This window comes from Pholcus phalangioides, unplaced genomic scaffold (genome assembly GCF_987345545.1).
Source record: "Pholcus phalangioides strain wild (caught in Gottingen) unplaced genomic scaffold, Ppha-v1.0 ptg000007l_1, whole genome shotgun sequence".
NCBI lineage: Eukaryota > Metazoa > Arthropoda > Arachnida > Araneae > Pholcidae > Pholcus > Pholcus phalangioides.
Window position 1 is genome coordinate 19,608,011 of NW_028301600.1, and position 27,396 is coordinate 19,635,406.

At 34.8% G+C, this 27,396-nt stretch overlaps 1 protein-coding gene across 2 annotated transcripts in view; it reads left to right on the forward strand.

Annotated features, from left to right (window-relative positions):
• Nucleotides 1-27,396, forward strand: part of LOC149085030 (focal adhesion kinase 1-like) — a 174,747-nt gene that overhangs the window by 72,470 nt on the left and 74,881 nt on the right. For both annotated transcript variants that reach the window (XM_089232792.1, XM_089232791.1), the window contains exons 3-8: nucleotides 4,355-4,527; nucleotides 12,661-12,748; nucleotides 16,417-16,493; nucleotides 17,602-17,719; nucleotides 24,926-25,066; nucleotides 26,799-26,876. In XM_089232792.1, the coding sequence (XP_089088918.1) occupies nucleotides 4,355-4,527; nucleotides 12,661-12,748; nucleotides 16,417-16,493; nucleotides 17,602-17,719; nucleotides 24,926-25,066; nucleotides 26,799-26,876 (675 nt within the window). The remainder of the gene's footprint in view (nucleotides 1-4,354; nucleotides 4,528-12,660; nucleotides 12,749-16,416; nucleotides 16,494-17,601; nucleotides 17,720-24,925; nucleotides 25,067-26,798; nucleotides 26,877-27,396) is intronic.

A 27,396-nucleotide genomic window follows, 5' to 3' on the forward strand; every position in this document is an offset into this window, starting at 1 on the left:
ATGTTGGCAGGTCTGCATTTTTTTTTTATTTCATTCTAAAATATTACTTTTTTTTTACTTTGAGCTGAAATCCTACATTTTTGTTATTCAGCCATTATGAGGGGTTAGAATGGAACTATCTAATGTATATCACAAATTATGATATTTTGTTAATGTACAAATGCGCTTCATAGATTCCTGAAGTCAACTGAAAGAAACTGATTAAAATTTGAAGCAAAGAATTCCCCCCCTCATATGTTTGCCATCATTGTAGGAAGGCAATTGCAAAAGCAGCTCCATACATACATGCATGCATTGCAGTGAATACTACAGATTAATTATAATATTAATTACAAAAATGTTTGTCAACAGGGAGAGGTGGAAAGAAAACCTAGCTTTCTATATAGTATTGGAGATAACGACAGGGGATAAGATCTTACAGGGGAAAAAGTAAGTTTGATTAAACCTTAGCTTCAGCATGCACAAAAAAACCCTTAGAGGAAGAAACATAGGTAACATATTATCTGAAGTCCTGGAACAATGAAGACAATTTTTTCCCCATTATGATATTGGTCTGTTCCGTTCTTTGCAACAGTGATAACGATACCCGAAGGATAACATTATCTGTGATTTTAATAAGCAGCGTGGACTGATATATATATATATATATATATATATATATATATATATATATATATATATATCTTTCTTTTCCCACCAAAAATCAAACTCGGAATAATTATAAAAATGTATTTAATGTTATCACTTACTGTGTCAGTTTCATTGTTGCTACTTGTGTTTGTAGTTTGTATAAAACCTAAATGATGGCGAAAAATATTTCATCTGTGTTTATATATAATTTCCATTTTTTTAGAGGGAGACGCTCTTCTACATCATATAAAATCTGAAAGTTTATTTAGAAGATAATTATTTAGTAGAGAAAGCAATTTTTTAGTTTCAACAGCTTTATTTTTTCTAACATGTTTATAGCGTCTGCTAGTTTTTGGAATGGGACCTTTGTTGCTTCAAAAATTTATTGAAGGTGATTTCAAGTTTGATGTGTGAAAAAATATTGTAGTGATTTCAGAATATATCAAAATATATAAAACAATGTTATTTACAATTTAAAATTTTTGTCGACCGATAAAAGTCAAATTTATACCATACTGTTTGGCTATGCCTTCTTTCACTTTTTCTTAATGTTTAACTTGTTGGTGTGGCAAGCATCTTCAGTGTCAAAATTTCTGACTGACTGACTTTCATCTAGATGCTCTCCTAGTAAACTTTTTCAGCCTATTCCCTGCTGTTTTGCATGTGTGCCTAACAATGGGGGCTTGCATGTCTCTTGTTGTATGCATTGCATGTTCGTTTGGTGAGTGTATCACATGTTTGTTTGATGCTGCTGGCTATTGCCCTAATTGGCATTTATAATAAATTTATTTTTGTTATGTTGGGTCTGCCTGCCTTGAAGTTAAATGGTGAAAACCATGTAAAAATTAATATTACGGGTAAATTATACAGTTATAATTGTGTTTAAAGTGGCTTCATTAGGATGGCATTCACCTGAATAGGCGGGGGTCCAGAAGGTTTACAATAGGCTTAGATCAAATTTTTAACTCCCCGACCAAGGTAGATGGAAATGTGGGGAATCGGTCAAAGCCAACCACAGGAGGAAGGTCGTCAAAGAGACATAGTTAGTGGATTTTCGAACGCGCTGATGAATGGGCGCGCTTGTTGAGAGAGGAAAGTTTTTTATATTTATTTACTGTGTAGTCCTGCCGTATACATTTTAATATATAAATGTGTCCTTGACGACCTTCCTCCTGTGGTCGGCTTTGACCGATTCCCCACACACATGTGGGTTAGTATTAGTTAATGATAACCATAACAGTGTTAACAGGGAGCTAACCACCTCTGACTTGGATGGCTCTCAATAGAAGGATCTAGGGTGGAAACCAATGTATACATGTGTAGTGTATTCAATGACTTTTTAGTGTCAGTTTTTAATAGAGAAGGTGATATCCAAAATACAGATGTGTCATGGGGTGATAAAGCCTTCACCTATATTCAGGTGGAAGTCCTTAAACTTCTAAAAAATATATGTGCAAGCAAAGCACCAGGACCAAATAATATGTATCCTAGGGTCATTAGGGAATGTGCGAATGAACTGTTGGGGCCAGCTGCACAGGTATACATAAGTAGCGTTGCTGAGGATGTCATCTCGGGGTATTGGAAGCTTGCTAATATGGTTCCAATATTTAAAAAGGGTAGTAGAGAAACAGTGTCAAATTATCATCCAGTGAGTTTGACGAGCTCCCTCTCGAAAATTTTGGAAATTATTATCAAAAGGCAGTTGGTGAAGTGGATAGATGAGAATAATGTATTGTCTGAAAACCAGCAGGAAGGGGAAGTCTGCATGGCTTCTATGATCATGTGACAAAGTTTTTGGGAAAAAAGCAAAAACGTTGACATTGTTTATTTTGATTTCCATAAGTCCAACATGATAAATTCTTGAAGCTTTTTTACATGAGATTGAGCGGGGGGAGGGGCAAATTTTTGAATTTGATAGAATTGTGGTTAAGAGATAGGTACAAGATTCATCTAAAGACTGGTTATTTGTGAAGGTGAAGATTACAAGGAAGAAAATTCATCACTGCCCCCACGGGGCACGAACCCCAGTCTCTCGCTTGCCGAGTAAGTAAGCCCCCGTGGGGGCAGTGATGAATTTTCTTCCTTGTCCACTTTCTTCATCTCCACAAATAACCAGTCTTTCGATGAATCTTCTATTGACAAGTGGAGAGGACGTTTCTATATGCATATGGCCATCTGGTTGACCTTTGTCATTCACGAGCTATTAGTTGATTGTTGACGCCGTCCATGTACGGTGCCTTTCGACATATATATACGCTCCAAGGTTGAAATATTCTATATGCTTCCATAGCTTAGATGGTAGAGCACTCGTCCGGCAAGCGAGAGACTGGGGTTCATGCCCCCGTGGGGGCAGTGATGAATTTTCTTCCTTGTAATCTTCATCTCCACAAATAACCAGTCTTTCTATGAATCTTGTATTGACAAGTGGAGAGGATGTTTCTATATGCATAGGTATAACAGGTTATGGTGAACAAGGAATTTTCTGATTGGACAAGCATCACAAGTGGAGTTCCTTAAGGAAGTGTCCTTCACCCCATACTTTTTCTCTTTTTATCGATAAACTCGATCAGGGTATCAATGGGATTGTTAGAAAATTTGCAGATGACATGAAGCTAATGGGGTAGTCAGGAATCAAAGTGATAGGGAGTTGTTCCAGACCAACTTAAACAGGATTGGAGCATGGGCAAATGAATGGAGCATGATCTTCAGTGTTGTTAAGTGTATGGTCACTCATTTTGGTTTGAACAACCCATGTTTCACTTACGAGTTGAATGATATTACTATCCCTGAGATGCAACTAGGATCACCGATCTGGGTATTCTTATTAATGAGCGGCTTAGTTTTTTCTGAACATTGTTCAGCAATGAAAATTGAATAGAATGCTCAGGTTCAGTCTTAAAAAGGTCTCTTTGCATTCTCCTAAAAAGTCATTCTTCCGCTTTTCTGAGGCTTAGTTCATCCTGCATTGGAGTATGCTGTAAGGTTTTGGAGACCATTCCTACAGAGGGATATAGAGTTGGTTGAGGGGGTGCAAAGAAGAGCTCTTGTTGGCGAACAAGGCTTGAGCTATGAAGAACAACTTGATCTCTTGGCTATGTTTACATTGGAGAAATGCAGGTGTTGGTGGGGACATGATCGAAGTGTTTAAAATTTTCAAGGGGATGGATAGGATAGACAATTAGTTATTAATACATCACCAATCAGCTGCTTTGACAAGTGGACACCAGTATCATTTAATAAGGGACAAAATTCCAGGTTGTGGTGTCGCAGGCAGTTCAGTTAATAAATGGAATAGTTTATACCTCCAGTGGTCATGAATTCTATCACAATTGATACGTTTAAAAAGTGCAATAGACATAGTGGGATAAATCAAGAAGCTATCCATATTTAGATAAGACAATTTTTTTATTATTCTTGACAGTGTATTATATATTATTAATTATTAATTTGTTTTTGGGTGATATATGCTTTTGTATTTATTTGACATCCATATTTTTTATGGGCATAATTTTTTTTGGCCACCTTGTTAGGCAATTTGCCTGTTGTTGCTTTTATATTTGTATTCAATTTGTGCTTTTCCAGTTTCACCATGCAATAATCATCATCCATTGCTTAACATTTACACTATATGTATCTTTGATACATAAAAAAAGAAATGGAAATATATTTCTATGATATATTGTACAATATTTTGTATGTGAAATAATATGTTATTGTCTTTCAGGACATTATCAATGTAGTTTCAAATAAATTAGCTGATAGTCCACGGGTGTTTGATTCTGCATATGGAATGCGGTTGTTTCACACTGTATCTGAAGAAGTTCATTGGCTTCATTCTGCAATGCCAATGTTTCAAGTTTTTGAGAAATATTCTTATCACCCAGAAGATGAATGGAGGTAAAAATGATAAATTATAACTTTTCTATGTCGATAAAATAGTTAAAGACACAAAATATAACATGTGCAGTTCTCGTTAAATTTTAGTTGATGTTTACTGTGTCAATTAAATATTCTGTCACTGTTGTAAAAGGTGGAAAACACCTGTTTCCTCAAAGTCCCTGTAGAATGCTTGCTTGTAGGAATTTGCAGGCTCTCTTGATTTGATCAAATTCTTTTGTGAAGTATTATAAGTTAATAGTGTGTGTAAAAAAATTTCAAAACATCAATTGTGTTTTTTACTACTCAAATATTTTACTTTACATATAAAACAATGCCAGTAAAAACAATATAAATTATAATTGGTTGAGAGTCCAAAACTTGAGATTCAAAAGCAACAAATATAAAAGTAATCAAATACCTATAATTCTTGACTTATTTTTGACTGTGTTTGCAGAACTTTGTTTCAAACTTTCTAGTAATATGTCCTAATATTTTGTGATTAATAATCAGTTTTGAGAGTTACAAGGTCTAATGAGAGTATTAAGGTTTTTTATTTAATTCAATTTTTTAGGGTTTTAAAAAAAAACTCAAAACTTTATTCCTCATTCTTAACTTATCTTGATTTCCAATAAGGAATTTAAACTTTCCAAATATAAGTATAATTTTTGTGCCTATAACAAATGAATTTTTTTACCTTCACTCAGCAATGAATGAAATGAAATTTAAAATTTATCCTGCGATTAAGAATATCCTGATTCAAAATAACCAAAGGGCTTTTGATTTTATTGTGCATGATACTAGTTCATAAAATAAAAGGGTGAGATTAACCAATTGATTTTATAATTTCTTCAAATTAATCTCCATGCTTGTCTATGCAAAGCACTAGCAGGCTAAATTCTGGTAGATTTTCAATATGAACAATTAAAATGACATTTAATATCATGAGAAAAATAACCATACATGTATGAGAAATTGCAAAAAATTACTTTTTTTATAGCATACATTTTTTTCCTATGCTTTTAATACTTGTTGTATGAATGCAAATGATTTTTCTACTGGAAATAACCTATTTTCTTTGAAAATCAAATGGCATTGTTTAAAATCAATGCTAATGTTATAGTGTGTTGTTTTGCAGCAAGTGATTTTCAGATCAGCTCACAATTCATAACATAGGGAAAAGACAGTCAAAGAAATGGCATATTATTTAGGCCAGATGACTAGGTTAAGCTCCTGAGTGGTGTAGTGGTAAAATGCTTGTCTTCCACCATGAAGGTTACTGTTAGGGTCCACATCCGGGAGAAGAACATCAAAAGCAAGTTATTTATCTACCAAACCTGGAGCAACCACCGATAGATGGTGCCTTCATTTCTCACTCAACTCCATTTGTTGGGCATTGTGTGATATGACTGGACTTGGTGTATGATAAAATAGATGGCTAGGTTGTAAAAACGTATCAGTTCATAAAATCAAGCAGCGAAACTGTACATACATGTATCCTTGCTATTGAACATATTGAAAAGGGATTTTCATTTCCACATTAAAAAAATAAATTCACTTTTCATCCATGAAATCATCACGCAATAATTTTTCTGTGTTTGCAGTAATATTGCTATGTGTTGAACACAAGTTGCCACAAACAAAAACCACTTGGGAACAAATTATAGCAAAATCTCACTTCACTGGTGAATCAGAACAATGGTTACAAACTATTGTTTGTTACCAATATGATCTGTCAACCTACCACTACAAAATACAAATTTCCTTTAACCCTTAATGGGAAATTCTGAGATATCTCATCAAACTTGATCTGCTTTATTTTGGTCACCCTGAAATATCTCGGGTTCTTAACATGCTTTTATTTCTAATGTGGCAGTTATAATGCGAATCGGAAACAACCACGTGAAGGCCCCACTTAAAAATTGTCCTTTCAGAGGCAATCCTGAGATATCTTGTCAAACTTGATGTGCTTTATTTCGGCCACCCCGAAATATCTGGGGTTCTAAAAACGTGTTGAAGTTGTTTTTGCAGTAAAACATGTTTTCCGTCTTTCCCTCCAACCAATCAACTGTCAGTGTTTGATGTCAGCTCTTGTTCAAAGTTAGATAAGAGAAGGAGCGAGAAAAAGAGACTGTTCCTTCCTTCCCCACCTTTCTTTCAGCACTGTAAAGAAATATACCTCAATATAAATAATACAAAAAAAAATATTTTTTCCGAAAAAAGTATTTCTCTTTTTAGAAAGCCACACACATCATGGCAAGTGTTCTTGTATCATAGTGAGGGAAATATATATATAAAAGCAATGGGCAAAGTAAATTTTCTTGTTGGGAAAAAACAGTTATCTCGCAATTGGAAAACAATTCTTCTTGAAAATAGGTGGCAATTTGTGAATGTTTCACAATTCCAAATGTGGCAATTATAATGACGATCAGGAAAATTTTGAAAACCGGTTGAAGGGTTAAGTTATGCTACTTTAATTGACATGTTACCCAATTCCTCTGGGTAAAGGAAGGTTTGCCTGGGTGAAGGAAGGAAAGATTTTTCTCTGGAGAAAGGGAGAGAGAAAATAACACAAAAGTAATTCAAATACTAAATGAAGAACAATTAAATAAGTTAGAAGCAAATGCCAATAATTCCTGAGGACTTCTTCGAGAATCAAGATCAACAATCTCTGGAGGAAATCAGCAAAGCCAAGAAATTCATCAATCAATATGGAAAAACAGATAAATAATTAACATTTCTTGTATTGAACATTAGGGCAAATTTTTACAATTTATTAATATTTTTAAGAACAATAAATGAACCAATAGATATTATATGTTTAATGGAAATGTGGATTGAAGATGATGAAATATTCAACTACTATATTGCAGGCTTAAATGACTACCATTATTATGTGAACTGTAGAACTTATAATAGATCAGGGGGGGAGTAAGAATGTATATCAATAGCAAAACCAAATCTGTAAAGAAAACCCATTCAAAATTTGTCTCAGCTGAAGAATTATGTATTGGACTCCCAGATTATATATGGTACTGATATATTATTATTATACTGCTCACATTCTTATAATATATTTTTTAATGAAGAACTAGAATCAAACATAAAAATTAAAAAACAATACATTAATAGTTGGAGATGTTAACATAAACTTACATAGCCTAGATAACGAAACTTCAAAATACCTTGATATAATGGCAATAAATGGATTTGTAACCCTTCATAATAGCAATACAAGAGAAATTAATGAATCTCAAACATGTTTAGATCATGTTTTTTGCAGAACACAAATAAACACAACACAAAAATTTCTGGTATGCAAAACTCCATTATCCAGTAATAGAATTTATAATTTTTTTACGAAAGAAACCAGGAGAAGAAAATGATCAAGACAAACATTTAAATGTAATAAATTATAATAAATTTGAAGATTTTATTGCAAATATAAATTTGGTTAGTGTCCTAGAGGAAAGATGTCTAAAAAATAAATACAAATGATTCTTGGATATTATAACCAAATTCTAATCTCTGGACAAAACAAGTTAAAAAGAAACCCAAAAAAAGCAAAAACAATTGGATCACTAAAGAAATAGTAAATAGAATAAATTACAAAGAAAGATTGTACAAAAAAATATGAAAAAACACCCAAATATATTGTTTCATACAAATTGAAGTACAAGAAATATAAAGATCTGAAAATGTACATTAAAAAAATGAAACGAGAGCACATTAGGGATACATTTAGGCTATTGTGGAAATAACAAGAAACAACAATGGAAATGTATAAATCACAATGTTCTAAATAAAAATGTAAAGCACATTTTTTGACAGCACATTATTTTCCAATTTTTGACCGCAATAAACATCTAGCAAAAAAAATCAATGAGGACTTTATAGCAAGAAACATAAAAAAAATGGAATTAGGTACAAAGTGTAATTGTAAGGAGGAGCATACAATAACTCTAAAAACTCTATGTATTTTTTCAAAATTAATGATGAGATCATAAAATGAAAGATTAACAAAGCAAGTGGATACGATAAAATAACCCCTAAGATGTTGAAAATAATCACCCATTCTCACAGATATAATAAAAAACCTAATTAACTCATCTATACTAAATGGATTCTTTTATAGTGAGTTAAAATATGCCATTGTGCATCCCATTTATAAAACAGGAGAGACAACTTATTAAACCACAGACCTATATCAATTCTTCCCATTTTTTTCAAAAGTAATAGAAAAGTGTATGAAAAGCAGCTCATAAGTTTCTTAAATTATCAGAACTATGTAACACCTAACCAATATGGGTTTCAAATAAGTAAAAATACAAAAATGGCCATTTTAGAACTAAGTAATTATTTGAACACCGGGTGTGTTCAACTATAATAAATATTCAATAACAGTTTTCCTGGATTTAAAAAGAGCTTTTGACTGTGGATCTAATGTTACTAACAGAGAAATTGTCATTAGCTGGTATACAAGGTAATACTTCAATAGAAAACAAGCAGTTAAAATACGTGAAGAAATCGATACATTTCTAGAAGTTAAAAAAGGAGTACATCAGTTTTGTTTCTTGTTTATATAAATGACATATTGAAACTGAATATAAATGGTAAATTAATTTCTTTCATTGATGACACAATACTGTATGTTGAAGATATCGAAATTACAAATTTATTAAAAAAAAGTCGAAGAGAACCTATTCAAAATCAACATCTGGCTTAAGAAAAATAAACTTAAACTAAATATACTAAAAACAAAATACATATGCTTAAACAAGAAATATAAATAATTTAACTAACATAAAAATCAAAATCCACGATCACTGTTTATGCCAATATATTTCACATTGTAACTGCTATGAAATCGAAAGAGTTCATGAATACAACTACCTAGGAATAATAATACAGGATGACCTAAAATAGAACTCGCAATGTGAAATAATAATAATAAAATTAAGAACATATGTGCCACCATTTTATATAGAGTAAAAAACACAATCGACAATAACTTTCTAAAAGATTTATTTTATGCTTGGAATATATACTCAATAGTAACATGGAATCACTGCTTGGGGAGGTGCTTATCAAACAAATGTGCAAAAACTAGATAATATATAATAAAACAAGATCCTGAATTGCAAACAATTATGCAACAGAATGTCACTAACTATAAGACAAAACTGTATTTATAGACTAATAAAATTTTCATTCTTAAAAAATAAATGCCTAGAAACAAAAGAAAAATAGAACCTCGTCCAGATTGAATAACATATATCAAGTGCTGAAAACAAAACATTATTCTAAAAGAGTTATAGATATACCACCCGAAAAATAATTAACCTATACCATGCAATTAATCATGCAAATAATAACACAAGATCCAATCACACTATATTTATATTCTTAATAAACACTAGTCTAGAATCCATACTGCAACAATAATAGATCATAAAACAACACAAAATAAACCATTCTAAAAAAATTCAAAAATATAACTATTCCTGTTAATCAACTGAAAATACATGTGATTATATGCCCATACATGAATTCGGTGTATGCCAACTGAGCAATTTTTTGTTTGTATTTACACACACACGTGTTTTCTTTGTTCAGCTAAAAAAATATATATATATGACTTTACAAAATATTTAGCCAATTAGTACATTAACAAGGCTGTTGCATAATCCAATTAAATCTTTAATCTAATTTATATTGACCCACTGGAAGAACTTGTATTCCCTTCGGGTCACAGAGTGTCTGTGTCATTGTAATGTCATTTTTTGTTTTTATTTATTTCGTCTTTCTCAGTTGTTTTGGTTGTATGTTTTATGTGTTGTGCTTAGTTTAATAAAATAATAATAACAACATTGTCACGTACGCAACTGGTGTTCATTAATTCAGTAATTTAAAATATTTTGGAAAATATTTGCAGTAGTTTTAGAAATTGTTCTAATCTAATCACCTTTTTTTTCTGTAAAAGAGGAACATTAGATGAACAAAAGAATAAACATATCTTGTTCCCCAGCTGAGACCCATTATTCCTGTGAGTTGTGTATTCTATTGCCCACTTCTTCAAATCCTGTAGCACATTCCAATCTATGTACAATAAGTCTGTCTATACTGTTAACATTTCTTCACAAGTAACTTACTTTTTCCATGAGAAAAAATATTCCTGTCTAGAAGTCTTTACATACCTCTCTCCCTTTATAAATTTTTTGAAAAAAAAACTCTGAATCTCTGTTTTACCAACCAGTCTCTTCACTAAAGGAACAAACAATTTCATCTCACTTGTTCAAATAAGTGTGAGCTTTAACATTTCTCATTTACTTGTGATTATTATGTCACACATGAAGTTAAAGAAAAAATCAAGCAATTATTCAAAATTGCTTTAAATATTAGATTTATTCGATTTATGAATTGGCGATTTAAAAAAAAACCGTGAAATACCCAGTTTCTTTTATTAATATTTTTCAATATAAGGGAAATAAAGCACCTTGATCCTGTTATTCAATGTTCGAGATTTTCTCACTGCAATTTACGTTTACAAGTACACTGCTCGAAACAATTACGGGAGCACATGGTTTTAACAGAATTACGCAAAGATGTATACCGATAAGTAACATAAAATGAATCATCCATAATTTAAAGCCTAGCAGGAAGCGGAAGAAGAAAACTTCATATGCAAATCAAAGTTCATGACGTCAAAAACTAGAAAAAGGAGATAAGGGCAGAAATCGGGATGTTGCAGAAACGTCTGTTTTACTGCCGTAACTGTGAAATTCGATTGCGCAGTATTGTTTTTTGAGACAAGGTGTCTTGAGGATGTCTCAACAACGTGATTTACCGGAATCCATGGCATGGCGTGTTATAGGCAGACTGGAATCCGGGCAAACACAACGTAGTGTCGCGGACGCTATTGGAGTCGCCAGAAGTGTTGTTGCAAGGCTGTGGAATCGATTCCAAGAAACAGGAAATGTTAGACGTCGACCAGGGCAAGGTCGGCCACGCGCCACTACAGCAACTGATGGCCGGTATGTACGGTTAACAGCCCGTCGAAACAGAACAGAGAATGCTACGCAGCTGCAAAGACGGTTGCTCTTGGCAACAGGACGAAGGGTGTCCAGCCAAACAGTACGCAATCGGCTTCATGAGGGAGGGCTCTATGCACGTAGGCCAATGGTCTGCATTCCGTTGACCCCACGCCACCGTGTGGCCCGAAGAAGATGGGCTGCTGAACATCGAGATTGGGAGCAACATGATTGGAGCCAAGTGCTGTTTACAGACGAGTCCCGATTCAGTCTGGAGTGTGACACCCGACGTGTTCTGGTATGGAGGGACAGGGGCACTCGAAATAACCCCGCATTCGTTCGTGAAAGGTCACAATACAGACGAGCTGGTTGGATGGTATGAGGTGGAATCAGCATAGGCGGACGTACGGACCTGCATATCATTCGGAATGGCACTTTGACGACTCGAAGGTATGCAGACGAGATACTGCGACCTCATGTCATCCCTTATGCTGGAGCCATTGGAGATGCCTTTGTTTTCCTGGATGATAATGCCCGACCGCATAGAGCTCGTCTGGTGGAGAACATGCTTGAAGCTGAAACAATACAGCGTATGGAATGGCCAGCGTGCTCTCCTGACCTGAATCTGGACGACGCATTGCTGCGCGACCAAGGCCGCCTGTTACTGTCCAAGACATGCAGAGATTGCTCTTCTTGAGGAGTGGAACAGTATTCCCCAAAGTCTGATCGATAACCTCATCGCATCCATGGCAAACAGGTGTGCAGCAGTCTTAGCTGTTCGAGGAGACCACACGCCCTATTAAAACTCATGCATCATGTCTAAACAGTACTTTTTTTTATCGTTTACATGTAACCAAATTGTTGCCCTAAATCATCTTTTCATGTTTTTTCCATATTTTCAAAGAATTAAAGCTTAATTCCAAATTTTTTTACGTCTTTTTTCTGTATTGCGCATTGATACGCGTGTACTATCCATTGTATGCCAATACGTGGCTGTCTCGCACGGTTTTCTTCACTTTTTTGCTTGCTCCTCTAATTGTTTTGAGCAGTGTAGACTACAAAATATAATTTCATAAAATTGTGAAAAGAACTTCTGCATTACATTATTGATTTATTGTTTTAGGTTTGAACTGAGGATCAGATATATACCTGGTGATTTGAGAGAGTTATATGAAAAAGACAGAGTTACTTTTGTATATTTTTATGAACAAGTGAGTTGATCCTTAAGTTATGCTAAATTACAACTACTGCATTATCTGAGTAGTATTGAACAAATACAAGCTTAAAAAATTAGCATAATAATGCAGAGTATATTTAGTTTTTTCTAATTTTGGATCTATAGCTCCAGGAATCATATGTAACTTGTATGTCTCTTTATCCTAGGTGCAAATATCTGGTATTCTAGCATTGTATGCGTTTATTTATTTGTAAAATATTTTTGGCCCTGGGGCTTATACAAGAGGAAGCAATTGAAAGTGACAGATATTGCTTAATATTGGACAAAAAACTAGTGATAACTAGTGATAATGGGGGACTCAACAATAGAGCCAGGGAGTTTGTTCCATTTGCCAATGGTATGAGGAAAGAAGCTGTATTTAAAGAAGTCAGTAGAAGCAAAATAGGTTTTATTTGCACATAATTGGACTCAGAAAGCAGTGAAGAATAACAAATTTATCAGAAGGAATCATTTGGTTTTCAAATTTTTCTTACTATTTTTATTGTGCAATACTGTGACTCTTATGAACAATTCATTTTTCCAGTGTGGCAGTTCATTGTATTAAGTTTCAATATCTTTAATTTTGTATATTTTTTCTAAATTTGTATACATTTATTTCTACACTTTTCTTTTCACTTTTTATGAATGTCACATATTAAAAATTTGATCTACATTCAAAAAAAGTCTCTTTTTTTTTTTTTTTTTAAATGATGGAAATGAATTAAATGTGAGATAAAATGTATTTTGTATTATGAGCAATGAGAACTTTCAATCAGCACAATATCTCAGCTAATATTGCACTTAGAAAGGTGGATCTTTTGTTTTTGGACCCAGTAGAGATGGAAGGGAAAAAACTTAATAATTGGAGTTAGAGGACAAAGAGACCCATGAATTTGATTGTAAAATCGGATAATGCTGAAATAAAAAAAAAAACTTTTTATAAGATATCAAAAATGTCTAGAGAAACAAGGGAATTATCTTGAAAAATGAGATAATGTATGTAGATGATGAATATATGCAGGGGGCATGGCATTTTACTGGCGACATTGATCTGAGAGGCATACTTTCAATTAGAAAAAGTATCCAAATAACGTGCAGTACTCAGATATGTCATTCATGTTTGCAAGAGGTTGTATAGTTATTAAAATAAATGTTAACTTTTTATATAGACACCCTGTGCCCGCAAACCCAATTAGAAAGCTGTTGCCCTCTCTTCTGATGCCAACAAAAAAATTCTAAGAATGTTTCTAAGTGCAATATTTGCGAAATGGAGAAAATTTGGAAAAAACAGCATTAACTGTGGGCAAAATGGGTTATCTGCGTATAAAGCTTTTTTTTCCCCTAAATTTCCCCCATTTTTTGAATTTGAATATCTCAGCAAATATTGCACTTAGAAATGTGGAATTTTTTTTGTTCGCATCAGAAAAGATAGGGCAACAAATTTTTCTAATTGAGTTTTTGGGCACAGGGTGCCCATATAAAAAAATAATTTTTTATTTTAATGTATAATTAAATCATAATAACATCATGTTATATAATTAATGTAACATGATGGCCTCCGGCTCATGTTGTTTCTTAATAATCCTAATATCAAGAGAGAATGCTTACCTTTAGACCCCAGGGACTGCGTAGCTACCGGAAACCACCGAAGGTCTCGCTAGCATTCCGGTATGGGCTAGTTCGTCTGCTTAGTCTTTCGGCTGGAGTCTTCCAGTTGCTTGACGAGGATGAGACTGCAAGTCGGGCTGCTAATGTCCCATCTAAATTAATCTCTCAGCTATATTATTTTTATAAGCTCTTAATCTGTTGGTGCCTCCCGGGAGAGATGTCACCTACTCTCATTGGAGGTTGTGTTCCTTTTGTACGTTTAACCATAAGTTTTATGTTGTTAACTTAAGCATTTCGTTTGCCGGCGGATGGCCGCGGATCTCCGTTGGTAAACTTTCCCAATTGTCGTTGGTCGTGTTGGGTGAACCTGGCCAGTTCACCTGACATGTTGCCAAACGATCATTTATTGTTTACACTAATATTCTGAAAATATATGTAAATTATGTCGAAGTGTACGTTGTGACATAATAGTTTTCTTGTTGTGACGAAGTGTTTCCGTGGTCCAAGTGGACCAAGAATATTTGTTTCATGATTAGTATAAATACGGATTGTGTTTGTCAAACGTTCGCATTCTTTTTCACCTTACTCATTTTACGAGTTCAGTTCTCCGATGTTGTAGCACAGTGGTGCTAGTTTTTCACTAATCAGATTAAATGTAACGAAACTTCATCTAGCCTTAGGTTTGGAAACGTTTTCTGTGATGTTTTTCTAAATTTGCATTTGTGTCTCAGCAGGTCCAAATTTCTTTTTAATAGTAACTTCACATATATGAGCGGTGACTTAGCTCTTCTAATGCTAGCTAGGTGATGACTGAAAGGTCTCTACACCTAGAGTTTCTGGTCCTGGTCCAGGTGGTATTGCCAGCCACGTACAATGGATGGGTTGACTGTCGCTGTTCTCAACATCTGCCTCATCACAGCCTGATTCCCAACCGCCTGCAATCCTAGCCCTTTGGCACTCTCTGCGCTGACGTCTGATCGTTTCACCTATGGACTTACGTCACTTGCACGGCTAGATTCTCTTCTTGGTTCTGATGTTGTGCCAGTTCTAGACAGTGCCTCTTGAAATGTGATGATACGGTCCCCAGCGCACTTCGACCACTTCGGGGCTAATGTGAATCGGTCTCTTTCGGGTCTACTACTCAGAGGACGGCCACTTCAAAACTGGACTTTGGAAGTCGTGTGGAAACTGTGACTTTCCTCTAGTCACATGCCGAAGTTCCAGACCATGTTCAAATAAGTGCAATATGTGAAAAAAGTCTGTGTGATATATATAAATGTTCTTATACCAAATTTTTAATATCGTTAGCAAATTCTTAAGTAAATTTTATAACAGTGTTTACTTTTCTTGTGATTGAATAAATGTCTTGATTTGAATTCTGGCGTTGAGTTGTTTCCTTTTGCTGTCAAAGAACTTGAAAGTTAAAAGTAGAATCTGAGAGTGCACTAAACTTAAATCAGTGTTACTCAGTAACTAATCATTCGACTCGTAGACTACGAATTAAAAACAAGTATATTTTCCTTATTTCAAACAAATTAGCGTAACTTAAGAGAAGTAGTATAATATTTCAATTACAAAATAAAATAAATATATATATGTAGAAAAACTCTTTGTATTATAGTTATGACGGTACTGTGAGTGCAATGGGAACATCTCAAATTCGCAAAACTGGCAGGGATCAGTTGTCTATTAGACGAATGTTTAGTTATCTAGGGATAACTATGCGAGCAACCCTTGCAATATAAATTACATATCTGAGCACTACTCATTATTTTGATACTTTTTATAATTGGAAATATGCCTTTAGGATCAATGGTTCGCCAGTAAAATGTCATGCCACGTATGCACCCTGTATATTTTTTTAATTTTGAAACTGATTTAATATTTTTATAGCACAGGATACTCTTACTCCTTGTATACCACAAAAGTTCTTTTAGCTGGTCTTGATCTGATTATGTTTCGTATTCAAAATATAATTTGATTTTTCTATTTCTGTTTTTAACTTCAAATTCAAATATTTTGATTATGTTAAAAAAGAATTTCAAAATGTTCCAGGTTAAAAATGACTATTTAAAAGTTGAAACAAATATTGATCAAGATTTAGCCATCAAGTTATGCTGCATAGAGATAAGGTAAACATTAGTTTACTTACACTACTTTCTTACATGTCCTTTTAGAAATTGTTTTGTCAGTTACTACTCTGAATAAAATACATAAATTCCTTGAAATTTATATTATATGAAAATGTACAAAGCCATATCTCTGTGATGGCTATATTTTCTGTCATTTGATTGAAATTAACCACTGAATATTTTGTTCAACTTGATACATGACATACATCTACTCCAAAAGTTTGTCAAATTTTATTAAAGAAAAGCAGTATTTGGAAGGTTTTTCTTACAATAGTTAATATCGATGGTTGGTTCTCGCGCGCACACACATACACATATTTTTATTCATTATTCTTTTACATATTGTCCCTGTGATCCAGTAGTGTTGTAGTTTGTTTCTGTGCAGGGGTGTGGGCATTGTGGTGGACTTTTAATGTGAGGATTCAGGTTCTAACTTTGTTGATGGCACAGTGGTGGTCTAGTGTTTGTTGTTTTAGACGTTCCTTTTGTAGTGCTGAAAAGTGTCTTCTAGCATAATTTTTTTTATAGATTGCTTTTCCACACCCTCCAGGCATGTTATGTGATCCCACTATATATAAATATATGGTTAAACTTTTGGATTAATTGTATGCTATAGCCCGGGCCATTGCCCCCACACCCCAGAGCAGGGACCCCTGTCAGATTTTTCATGGGCCCTTTTGTAGTTAATTTATAGCATGAAAAAGCAAAAAAAAATTTATGTGAATTGTCCCAGGTCTAGATTAATGTCAGCCCCACCCTTGTGAGGGGCCAGGGCCTAATTTCCACATGGGCAAGTATGAAATATGGCTGTTCCCCATAATTTTCAGACACTGGCCACTTTACACGGGAATTGACCAGTTGCTGGACATTACATAGTCTTGACATTGGTTTGTCAGTGAATGTGTTTAGGTCAAACATTTTTGACCCTAGTTTTAAAGTCCAGTTACTTGTTGTATTCCTGCTTTCTTGTATTATAGTTCAAATGTCAATTTCGAGCCCTAACTGTATTTTAACTTAAAATTAGCTGTAATCATAGTTTTTTTTATTAATTTTTTGTGATGCTTTTTTTTCATGTTTATTTTATTTTTTTTATGAATTTACATTATAGGCGGTACTTTAAAGATATGACTCTTGTAGCACTAGATAAAAAGTCTAATTTTGAGTTCCTGGAACGTGATGTTGGATTGCACAAGTTTCTACCTTCTCCTGTGATAACTGGAAATAAGGTTAGTAAAATGTACTTTTTAGAAAATTATGTTTCTATGCCAATGAAAAAACCAAGTTTTCATATTTTTTATGTATGAAGTATAAGTTCAAGTACAAATTTTATACTTCAACCCTTTCACTACCAATTTTAGAATTTCTATGGGGGACATATGCTCTGGTGGGAGTAAAAGGGTTAGAATCGCTATATTGCTATTCACAGAAAATTTTTAATTAATTGGTATTTGCTTTATATAGCAGTGATATTGCAGTTGAAAATAACTTGTAGCCTCAAATGGATAGCTCTAAGTGATGCACCAAGAACAATTAATGGTCTAAAACAGCTATGTTTGCTGGTCTAAAACTTAGACCAGCAAAATTACCCATCATTAATTATGTTGCTTAGATCAGGGGTTCTCAAAGTGTGTGCCACCAACAGGGGTGCTGAGGAGCAGTGGTCCTGATATAGATTTTTTTGAAGATATTTTTTGTTAAACTACTCTGGGAAGCTAGGGATAAACATTTATTAGAAAAAGGGCACTACGGGTGGAAAAAGTTTGAGAACCCCTGGATAGCATCAATTTTTTAGCATGTGGCCTAGCAATATCACAAAGCAACTTCAATGGACAGAATCCTTTGCCATTAAATTGATGTTCCCCAATTGATTTTATGGTTTGGTTGCAGCAATTATTGCTGCCGCTGTGGTGGTCGAGTGGTCATAATGACGGATCTCGCATCGTGAGGATCCGGGTTCAAGCCCCACCGTCGCCATGGTGGTGGTTGGCTGAAGTTGGTTTCCTGTGGTTCCCAACTTCGAGGCGCAAATGCGAGCTGATCTCCCCATTAAAAAGTCTCGCCACAGAGAGTAACAGGCCTACAATGATTAATTATTCAATCATTACACTTCACTCATAGTTAGAAAAACTGGTGACAGATGGCAGCACTATACATAACAAGCATTACACAGAAACAAACTTTACGCCAGGTTTCACTACACATGCATACACATTCCCGCATGTACCAATTCGTTAGAGGTTTCGCAAAGAAATATGGACGAGGTACATGTGTGGTTTAGTAGTAGTAGCAATTATTGCTCATAATAAGCAACAATAATAGTCTGACTCGCTTCCAACTGCTTATACTCGAGCACATCTTTTGCATTCTTCAAAAGGCATAGAAAAAACCTTTTTGGAACAAATATTTCATTCCTGTATTAATGCAGTTGCTTCACCACAATCTACCTAATGTTTTGCATCTAGAAATGTTGTAACATATCCACCTTTCAAATTAAAATGCCACAGCAGACAAAATGCCCAACGAGGTGGCTGAAAAAATTATGCCCATAAAAAATATGGATATCAAATACAACCAAAATACCCAATATAAAAGCATATATCACCAAAAAAAATTTTTATAATACATAATACAATGCCTATACAAGAGATTATGGTTGCCTTATCTAAGTATGGATAGCTTCTCTATTTATCCCACTATGTATATCATACTTCTTTTTAAATGTATCAATTGTTTTAGAATTCACAGCCCCCATAGGAAACAACCCTTTAGGGAAAAACTCTCTGCGACATCACAACCTGGAATTGTCCCTTACAGAGAGAAAACAATACTGGCATCTGCTTGTCGAAGCAGTTGATTGATGATGTATTAATAACTCATAGTCCATCCTATCCATCCCGTTGAAAATTTTAAACACTTCCTTCATATCCCCAGATACCTGCACTCTTCCAATGTGAATAGATTCAAAAAACCAAGTCTCTCTTCATAGCTTAAGCCCTGTGTGCCATGAAGAACATGCGTGGCTCTTCCCTGCACCACCTCGACTCATTCAATGTCCCTCTGAAGGTATGGTCTCCAAAACATAATGGCATACTCCAATCCAGGATGAACTAAACCCTGGAAAAGTTCTTTCATCACCAATTATGATTTTCTTCAGGGAAGAATTTTATGTTATGTGTTCAACAGATTCAAACACTGCATGACATATTTATCCTTGTTCGTCTTTCTCAATTCTTGTGCTTCCTTATTTTGTATTGTTTTTGGATCTTTCCCCTTGTTTGTAAACAATTGAAAAAGAATTTTTTGATTCACTTGAAGCTTAACAAGTTCTTTGTTTAAGCTGAGAACTTACTGCAATTATCTACAGTTTTTTCAAGAGCATTTAAGAGTTTATGTTGTTTAAGGAATCATTTACATAAAAATCAAATACAAATACAAACACAATGCCACAACAGGCAAAATGTCCAATGAGGTGACTGAGAAAATGATGCCCACAACAAATATGGATGTCATACACTTCAAAAACACAGCAACCCAATTAAAAATGCAATTATAAACAATATATATACATGATAAAATATTATACAATGCCCATAAAGAATACTTATGGTTGTCTTATTCTAAGTATGGATAACTTCTCAATTTACCCCAACATGTTTATTGTATTTCATTTTAAATGTGTCAATTGTGTTGGAATAGCTTACCCCCAGGTGTAGTAAATTCTATTTATTAACAACCCGATTAGAGAAAAATTCCATGTGACACCATAATCTAGAATTTTCCCTTATCGATCGATACCGGTGTCCCCTTGTAAAAGCAGTCGATTGAGGATGTACTAGTAATTCATGGTCCATCCTATCCATCCCGTTGACAATTTTGAACACTTTGATCATATCTCCCGACACCTGCATTCTTCCAATGTAAGCATATTCAGAAAATTAAGTCTCTTCGTAACTCAAGCCCTGTGTGCCAATAAGGACACATGTAGCTCTTCTCTGCACCCCTTCAAACAAGTTTATGTCCCTTTGTAGGTATGGTCTCCAAAACCTTACAGCATACTCCAGTCCAGAACGAACTAAGCCTCGATAAAATAGAAGAATGACTTTAGGAGAACACGAAGAGACCTTTTTGAAAATGAAACCAAGTATTCTATTTGCTTTTTTGACCCACCACCGAACAATGTTCAGAAAACCTAAGCCACTCATCAATGAGAATTCCCAAATCAGTGACCCTAGTTGCATCCGAGATAGTGACACCATTCAACTAAGAGAACCGTGGATTGTTCGAACCAAAATGAGCGATCATGCACTTGTCAACGATAAACGTCATGCTCCATTCATATGCCCATGCTCCAATCCTGTTTAAGTTGGTCTGGAACAATTCACTATTGCTTTGATTCCTGATTACCCCCATTAGCTTAATGTCATTTGCGAATTTGCTAGCAATCCCATCGATACCCTGATTGAGTTTATCGATAAAAAGTGAAAAATGTATGGTACCAAGGACACTTCCTTGAGGAACTCCACTTGTGATGCCTGTCCAACCAGAGAATTCCCCGTTCGCCATAACTCGCTGTGACCTATCTCTTAACCACAATTCTATTAAATTTAGCAAGTTTCCCCTCAATCCCAATCTCGTGTAAATGCTTTAAGAGTTTACCATGTTGGACCCAATTGAATGCCTTCTGGAAATCAAGGTAAACAACATCTACATTTTTGCCCTTATCCAAAGCCTTCGTCACATGATCATAGAAGCAAAGGAAGGAAGTCACACATGACTTCCCCTTCCTGAACCCATGTTGATTATCCGACAATACATTATTCTCGTCTATCCACTTCACCAACTGCCTTTTGATAATAATTTCCAAAATTTTCAAGAGGGAGCTCGTCAGACTCACTGGACGATAATTGCACACAGCTTCTCTACTACCCTTTTTAAATATCGGAACAAAATTAGGAAGTTTCCAATCCCTTGGGACGATACCCTCAGCAACACTACTCCTGTAGATCTGTGCGACTGGCCCCAACAATTAATTAGCACATTCCCTGAGCACCCCCGGGAGAGATATCATATGGTCCTGGTGCCTTGCTTGTATATACATTTTCTAGAAGATTTAGGACCTCCATGTCTTCCACTTGAATATCGTTGAGGATTTTATTACCCCATGCAACACCCATACATTGAATATCATTATCTGTATTAAAAATCTGCACAAAAAAAGTCATTGAAAGCACTACAAATACCTACATTGCTATCTACCCTAGACCCTCCTATCGAGAGGGGGGCCAACTGTCCCCTTACATCCATTACTGATGTATCTAAAAAATGATTTTGGGTCAGAGCCAATGTTATCTGCCAACCTAGATTCAACTTCCTTTTTACTATCTCTTATCGCTTTCTTGAACGTTCTTCTTTTATCAGTAAACAATGATCAGTCACCTCATCCACTTTTATACTCTGAATGCTCTTTTCTTTTCAAGATAAAGGTTACACACGCTATCTGTGAACCATGGGGCATGATGTACAAACACGCTTTTTACGAACTAAAGGTATGATGTCATGATATTGACTCAAAACAGAGAACAGCTTTGTACTAAATTCTTCCCATTGACTTACCACCCCTACTAATTCCAACCGTTCTTTGGAAACTTCTGCTAACCTCTCTCTCAAAACATCAAAGTTAATTCTCTGAAAACAAGGAACCAGTTTTTTATCAACCTTACCCGAAGGAAAGTTACAGTGAAAACTGACAACATTATCATCACTGGAAGAAAACTGTCCCTCCACCAAAACATGTTCAACAAGATCCTCGGAACTAGTAAGAACTAAATCCAAAATAGCTACGTAGTGGCTTCTAATACGTGCTCATACAAAAAACTATCGAGCATCAACTTAAGAAAGTCTTTCATATTGATCTCTAGCTGAAAGGTTCTCCCAATTGATACCCGGGTAATTGAAATCCTGTAGTATTACAAACCCTCTTACACTTACACATGTAGGAAATTTCATCGTGAAATTTGGCTGAGAGGAGGAGAGATGTATAGTTTGGATCCCTATTCGGTGGATTGTAACAAACCCCAACACAATATGCTTATGATGTCTTTTGTTTTCAAGCTAAACCCATATAGTTTCAATATCACTTCTCTGTACGTTACACTCTGTAGCCTTCAAACATGATTTCACGTATATCAACACTCCACTTTCCTATCAGATCTATTTCTCATCAGAAAAGTATATCCTGAAATGTCTAAGAAAGATTCATCCCCCATCGCGTTTGCCCAAGATTCCGTAAAGGCTATAAGATCCAGGCCTTCCACATCTATCATAGTTTCTAAAAAATCTTATTATTCAAACTCCTGGCATTAATTAGCATACATTTAAATTTGCCCTGTGATTTAGTGTCGATCAAGAAGCTATCCAAGTCAAGTGGGTAATTCCCCATCAATACTGTTGCTATTATCATTGACTAACCCGTATTCCGGTCTACTTGGTCTGGGAGTAAAAAACCTGACCTAAGCCTACCGTAACCTCCCAGACCCCTCCCCCCACTCCTATTCAGATGAATCCCATCCCAACAAAGCCACCTATTGGTAAATGCAGGAAGCTCCAAGAACGTTACCCTAAGTGAGGAACAAATGTCCTTCAGACCTAAATTGAAATGGTGGATCCTACTCCTATACCCCTACTACCCCTTGGCAGAACTCAAATCACTACCACATCTGAACCCCCTCCCAAGCTGATAATAGTAAGTCCCGGTGCTCTGACAGACTCACTAATAGCTGCTCCTACCTGATTCATTCCCACCCACAGGATTACTCGCCGGGGAGCTTTTGCCAATGAAAAACGTCTTGAATGTTGCTAATCTTCCCCCCAGGAAGACAACAGCGCTCGAAATTCCGAAAATCCCTACACACTGTTCCCTAACCATAGAATCACAGATGATTAAACCCCTATCACTATCCTCCTCTACCTCATCCACAACCACCCATTCGCCTTCTAAACTGTCGTTGTTCATGGAGATTCCCCCCTCTCTTCTTCATAAACAGGTGACTTGATAATAAGGGGCTCCGTTATAACTGGGCCCTCTAAAATCCTAACTTTTTCCCACATTAATCATTCAAATCACCACATTAAATCATTCAAACCGAATTCGGTTCATGTTTTTTCGTGCAATATTCTCACCACAAACCGGACAGATTGATGAGAAGTCTTTAGCATCTATTTTTTTTTTAAATTCATAACAAATGCATTGATAAATAAACACACTGTCACTCACTTAGAGCATGTGCTCGTCAATGATCATATAATAAAGTTTTTAAGGCGAAAATTGCTGTTGAGCAAAGACTGTTTCTTCCCTCATTTTCAGAAGAGGCAATAGAAATACACAAACATCTAAACTGCTTCAACAAGAGAGCTGAATGAATGAACACCAAAACTCTGCCACCGGACTTACTCCGTTGCCAAGATCTCTTTCAACCCATCTTTGTGGCAGCACAGGAGTTAGCATTGAGGAGCATAAAACCTGCATCCTCTCTGTTTGAAAACAGAGTGAAATGGTGAAATCCGCCAATCTGGTAACTCCATTCCATCTGATCGATTGGAACATTCCCAACAGGCAGTGAACATCATCAGCCCACTGCATCCAGCAAACAGTGACCAATCGAAACAAAGCAGTTCCATTTTAAATTGAGCCAATGCATAAATATTGGCTGAGATTTCAGATGCCTCAAAGTTCTTACTCTCAAGACCTGAAAACACTCCTTGATAATGTCGACCAATAATCAATGGTTCCTCAGCTGAGGAATGGGAAATGTTGATTGCAAACTTTAGTCTCTGATAGCTTAGTAGCCCAACAAAATCTTATTCAATTTTGAAATTATCTTCATTTATTATTACTTTGTTAAATACAGTTGAACTTTATTATAATAATACGCAATGATAAATCCAAGGGCATAGCGAGGGGGGGGGACTTGGGGGTCGCTGTTTCTCTCCCCCCCCCCCCGAAATGTGAGAAAATGAGTGAAAAAAGGGGAAAAAATGGCCAAATCTATTGTTCTATCACTGTGCCCCCCCCCCCGAAATGAATGTAATCCCCCCGAATAAAATTTCTAGCTACACCCCTGGATAAATCCTTCTACAACGATACTTGATACAATGATAAATTTCTCTACAACGATACTTGATACAATGATAAATTTCTCTACAACAATACTCAATACAATGGTGAATCCCTCTGCAATGATATTTTTTCATGTCTTGTTTGGAAATGCCTATAATCTGATATTAAACTGCTGCATTTAAATATAATGGTAATCCCTCTACAACAATATTTTTTCATGGTCTGCAGAGTATCTGTTCACTGTTTTATTTGTGAAGCCAAAAACTATTGGTGTTTCATGAAACTTATTTCATACTACTTATGATTTTTTTTCTAGCCTAAAGTATTGAGGAAGCTTATTCAAAGTCATTTCAAACATTATTCATCACTCACAGAAGTTGAATGTATGTTCAAGTTTTTAGAAATGGTTCATTCAGTCAACAAATTTGATCGTGAATGTTTCAAATGTGCTCTTGGGGTAGGTATCAAGTTTATAATTCAAAATCGTTGACATCAAAAATATTTTTTTTACTCAAGTAATAAATTTAGAAAAATTATGAATTTTTTTCAAGGTGTAGGTATCAATTGATAGGCATTCTATGTCTACTCTTCAATTGGTAAGCATTGAAATATCCAGAGGAAATTTTTTTAGGAGTTATATTAAGCAAAGTGTTAGTTACCCAAAGTAGTAGTATAGTGCCCTAATAGGTACCTTGAATATCATTGCATGACAAAAAACGGTCAATATTTTAGAAACTATGGGATGTTTACAAACTATGGGATTAGAACTAGAGAGTACACACTGTATTTTTATATGGTTCACATAGATTTTGAATAGTATAAAATGACATTTATTGTTTGCAAACTTACTTTTTTTATCAATAAGAATGCACAGCAATATTTCTTTTTGCACATGGTATTTGACTCTAAAAATGCAAGGTTTAGCAATCATCATTGTTTGGCTTGTCAGCAAACAGGAGACGTGTACCTTTGAGCTATTCTGCAGGTGATTATAGAAACTTCATGAACAACTCACAAATGAAAATTGAATGTTTAGGAGTTGCATAGAATCATCAATGCCAAAATGAGCTGAAAATATACAATGCTTTTACTTGAAAAATAAAGGAAATTCATGTTGTGCTGAAGAGCAACGTTGTCGAATAAAGGGTTAATTCTTTATCAATTTTTGCCAAGCATAATATAGGTAAGGTTATCATGTGTATAGTGAGTTACATATATGTGGTGCGAGAATCTAACTTTCTAAGCTCATATTTCTAATTGTATATGTTTCTCTCATTTATTGTCATATATCATTTATTAACTGCATAAAAAAATTTCTATTGAAAACTTATTAATGGTTTATGTATTGTCCTTTTTCCTCACACTGTCACACATACCTTGCTACACACTGAACAGAGTCTATAATTTTTTTTCACTTTTTATGTTCTCTAGAGAAAGCCTTTGAGTTTAAATGCATAGTTTGAAAGTTCTGACTGAAATAAAACTTAAGTTCTAGAAGTGCTTAGCTCAAGTTTCAAATGAACAACAGCTGACAAACAAATTGTTCTGATAGAGAATGCAAATAGTTATTTATTAACAATCTTTCCTCATTTTTGCTCTGTTTAGTCTGTGAATATCTGGCAAAGTATTGCGAAATTGGATTTTTTTTTAAATTTCATTTCATAATAAAAATTCTACTTCATTTTATTAACTCCTTATTCACAACAATGAGAATCTTATTTTGAATGAGTTCACTATTATCTAGGAAGAATTTGTTCATAAGTAGTTGATTATCGTTGTCTTTTAAAGGGATTAATTTTTCTTAAGATTAGGAAACGACTGCAGTGCTATCTATTGGCGAGAATTCTAATTAATCTTTTTATGGTTTTTAAAAATCTGCCTAAATTTATAGACACCCTGCATGATGAGATGCAAATAAAAAAATCCATTTTGCAGCAAATAGTAGTAATTGTTTTATTCTGAATGAAGTTTATTATGGCAGGAAATAAGTTATTGCCCCAAATTTTTTGTGGAGGGGGGGCAAACATGATTTTGCCACCCCTATCACTGTAAAACTTGATTTTACCACTTTTTTTGGCTGCTGCCCCCTAGTTTTGGTCTTAGTTCCTGCTAACTGTATTGACTGTGAAAGCCTATATTTCTTTATATTGGAACATTGTTATTTTCTTATTTTTTTTTTTTAATAACAGACTGGATGGAGTGTTCCTGTTGAGCTTGTTATTGGTTCTGAAGTTGGCATTAGTTTTGTGACTGATCCTATGGGTGAGGTAAGTCTTTTTACCTGTAAAAATAAAAGTGTTTTTTTTTTTTTTTAACAGTGTCTAGTATGAGATCAGATGGCTTGACCTCAGTCCCTGTGTCACCTGTGAGACACTAAACAGAATTTTAAAAAATCTTGGTATAGCTAAATGAAATGCTCAGACACATCAAAGTAAGTTCCATATGTTGTAAACATTTGGTAGTAAATTATTCATACTCATTTGTCTGCAGAAACTAATTTTAGGAAATTTCAAAGTTGATAATAAGCATAAAAAATATAAACTTTAAAATGACCTTGAGGAGGTTAAACTAAAGTACAGTGAAACCTCAATATAATGACACTCTGCAGACCAAGAAAAAATATTGTATATCAAGAGGTAGTAAATATATTATCAGGCACCCCCCCTCTAAAATTTATGTTGTTTATCTCATCTTTTCTGAATTGCCATTGTTAGTATCACCATAAAAGGCATTTATGTGTGTTTATTCACAGCAAAAAATTTCAATTTATTAGTTGATGAATGCAAC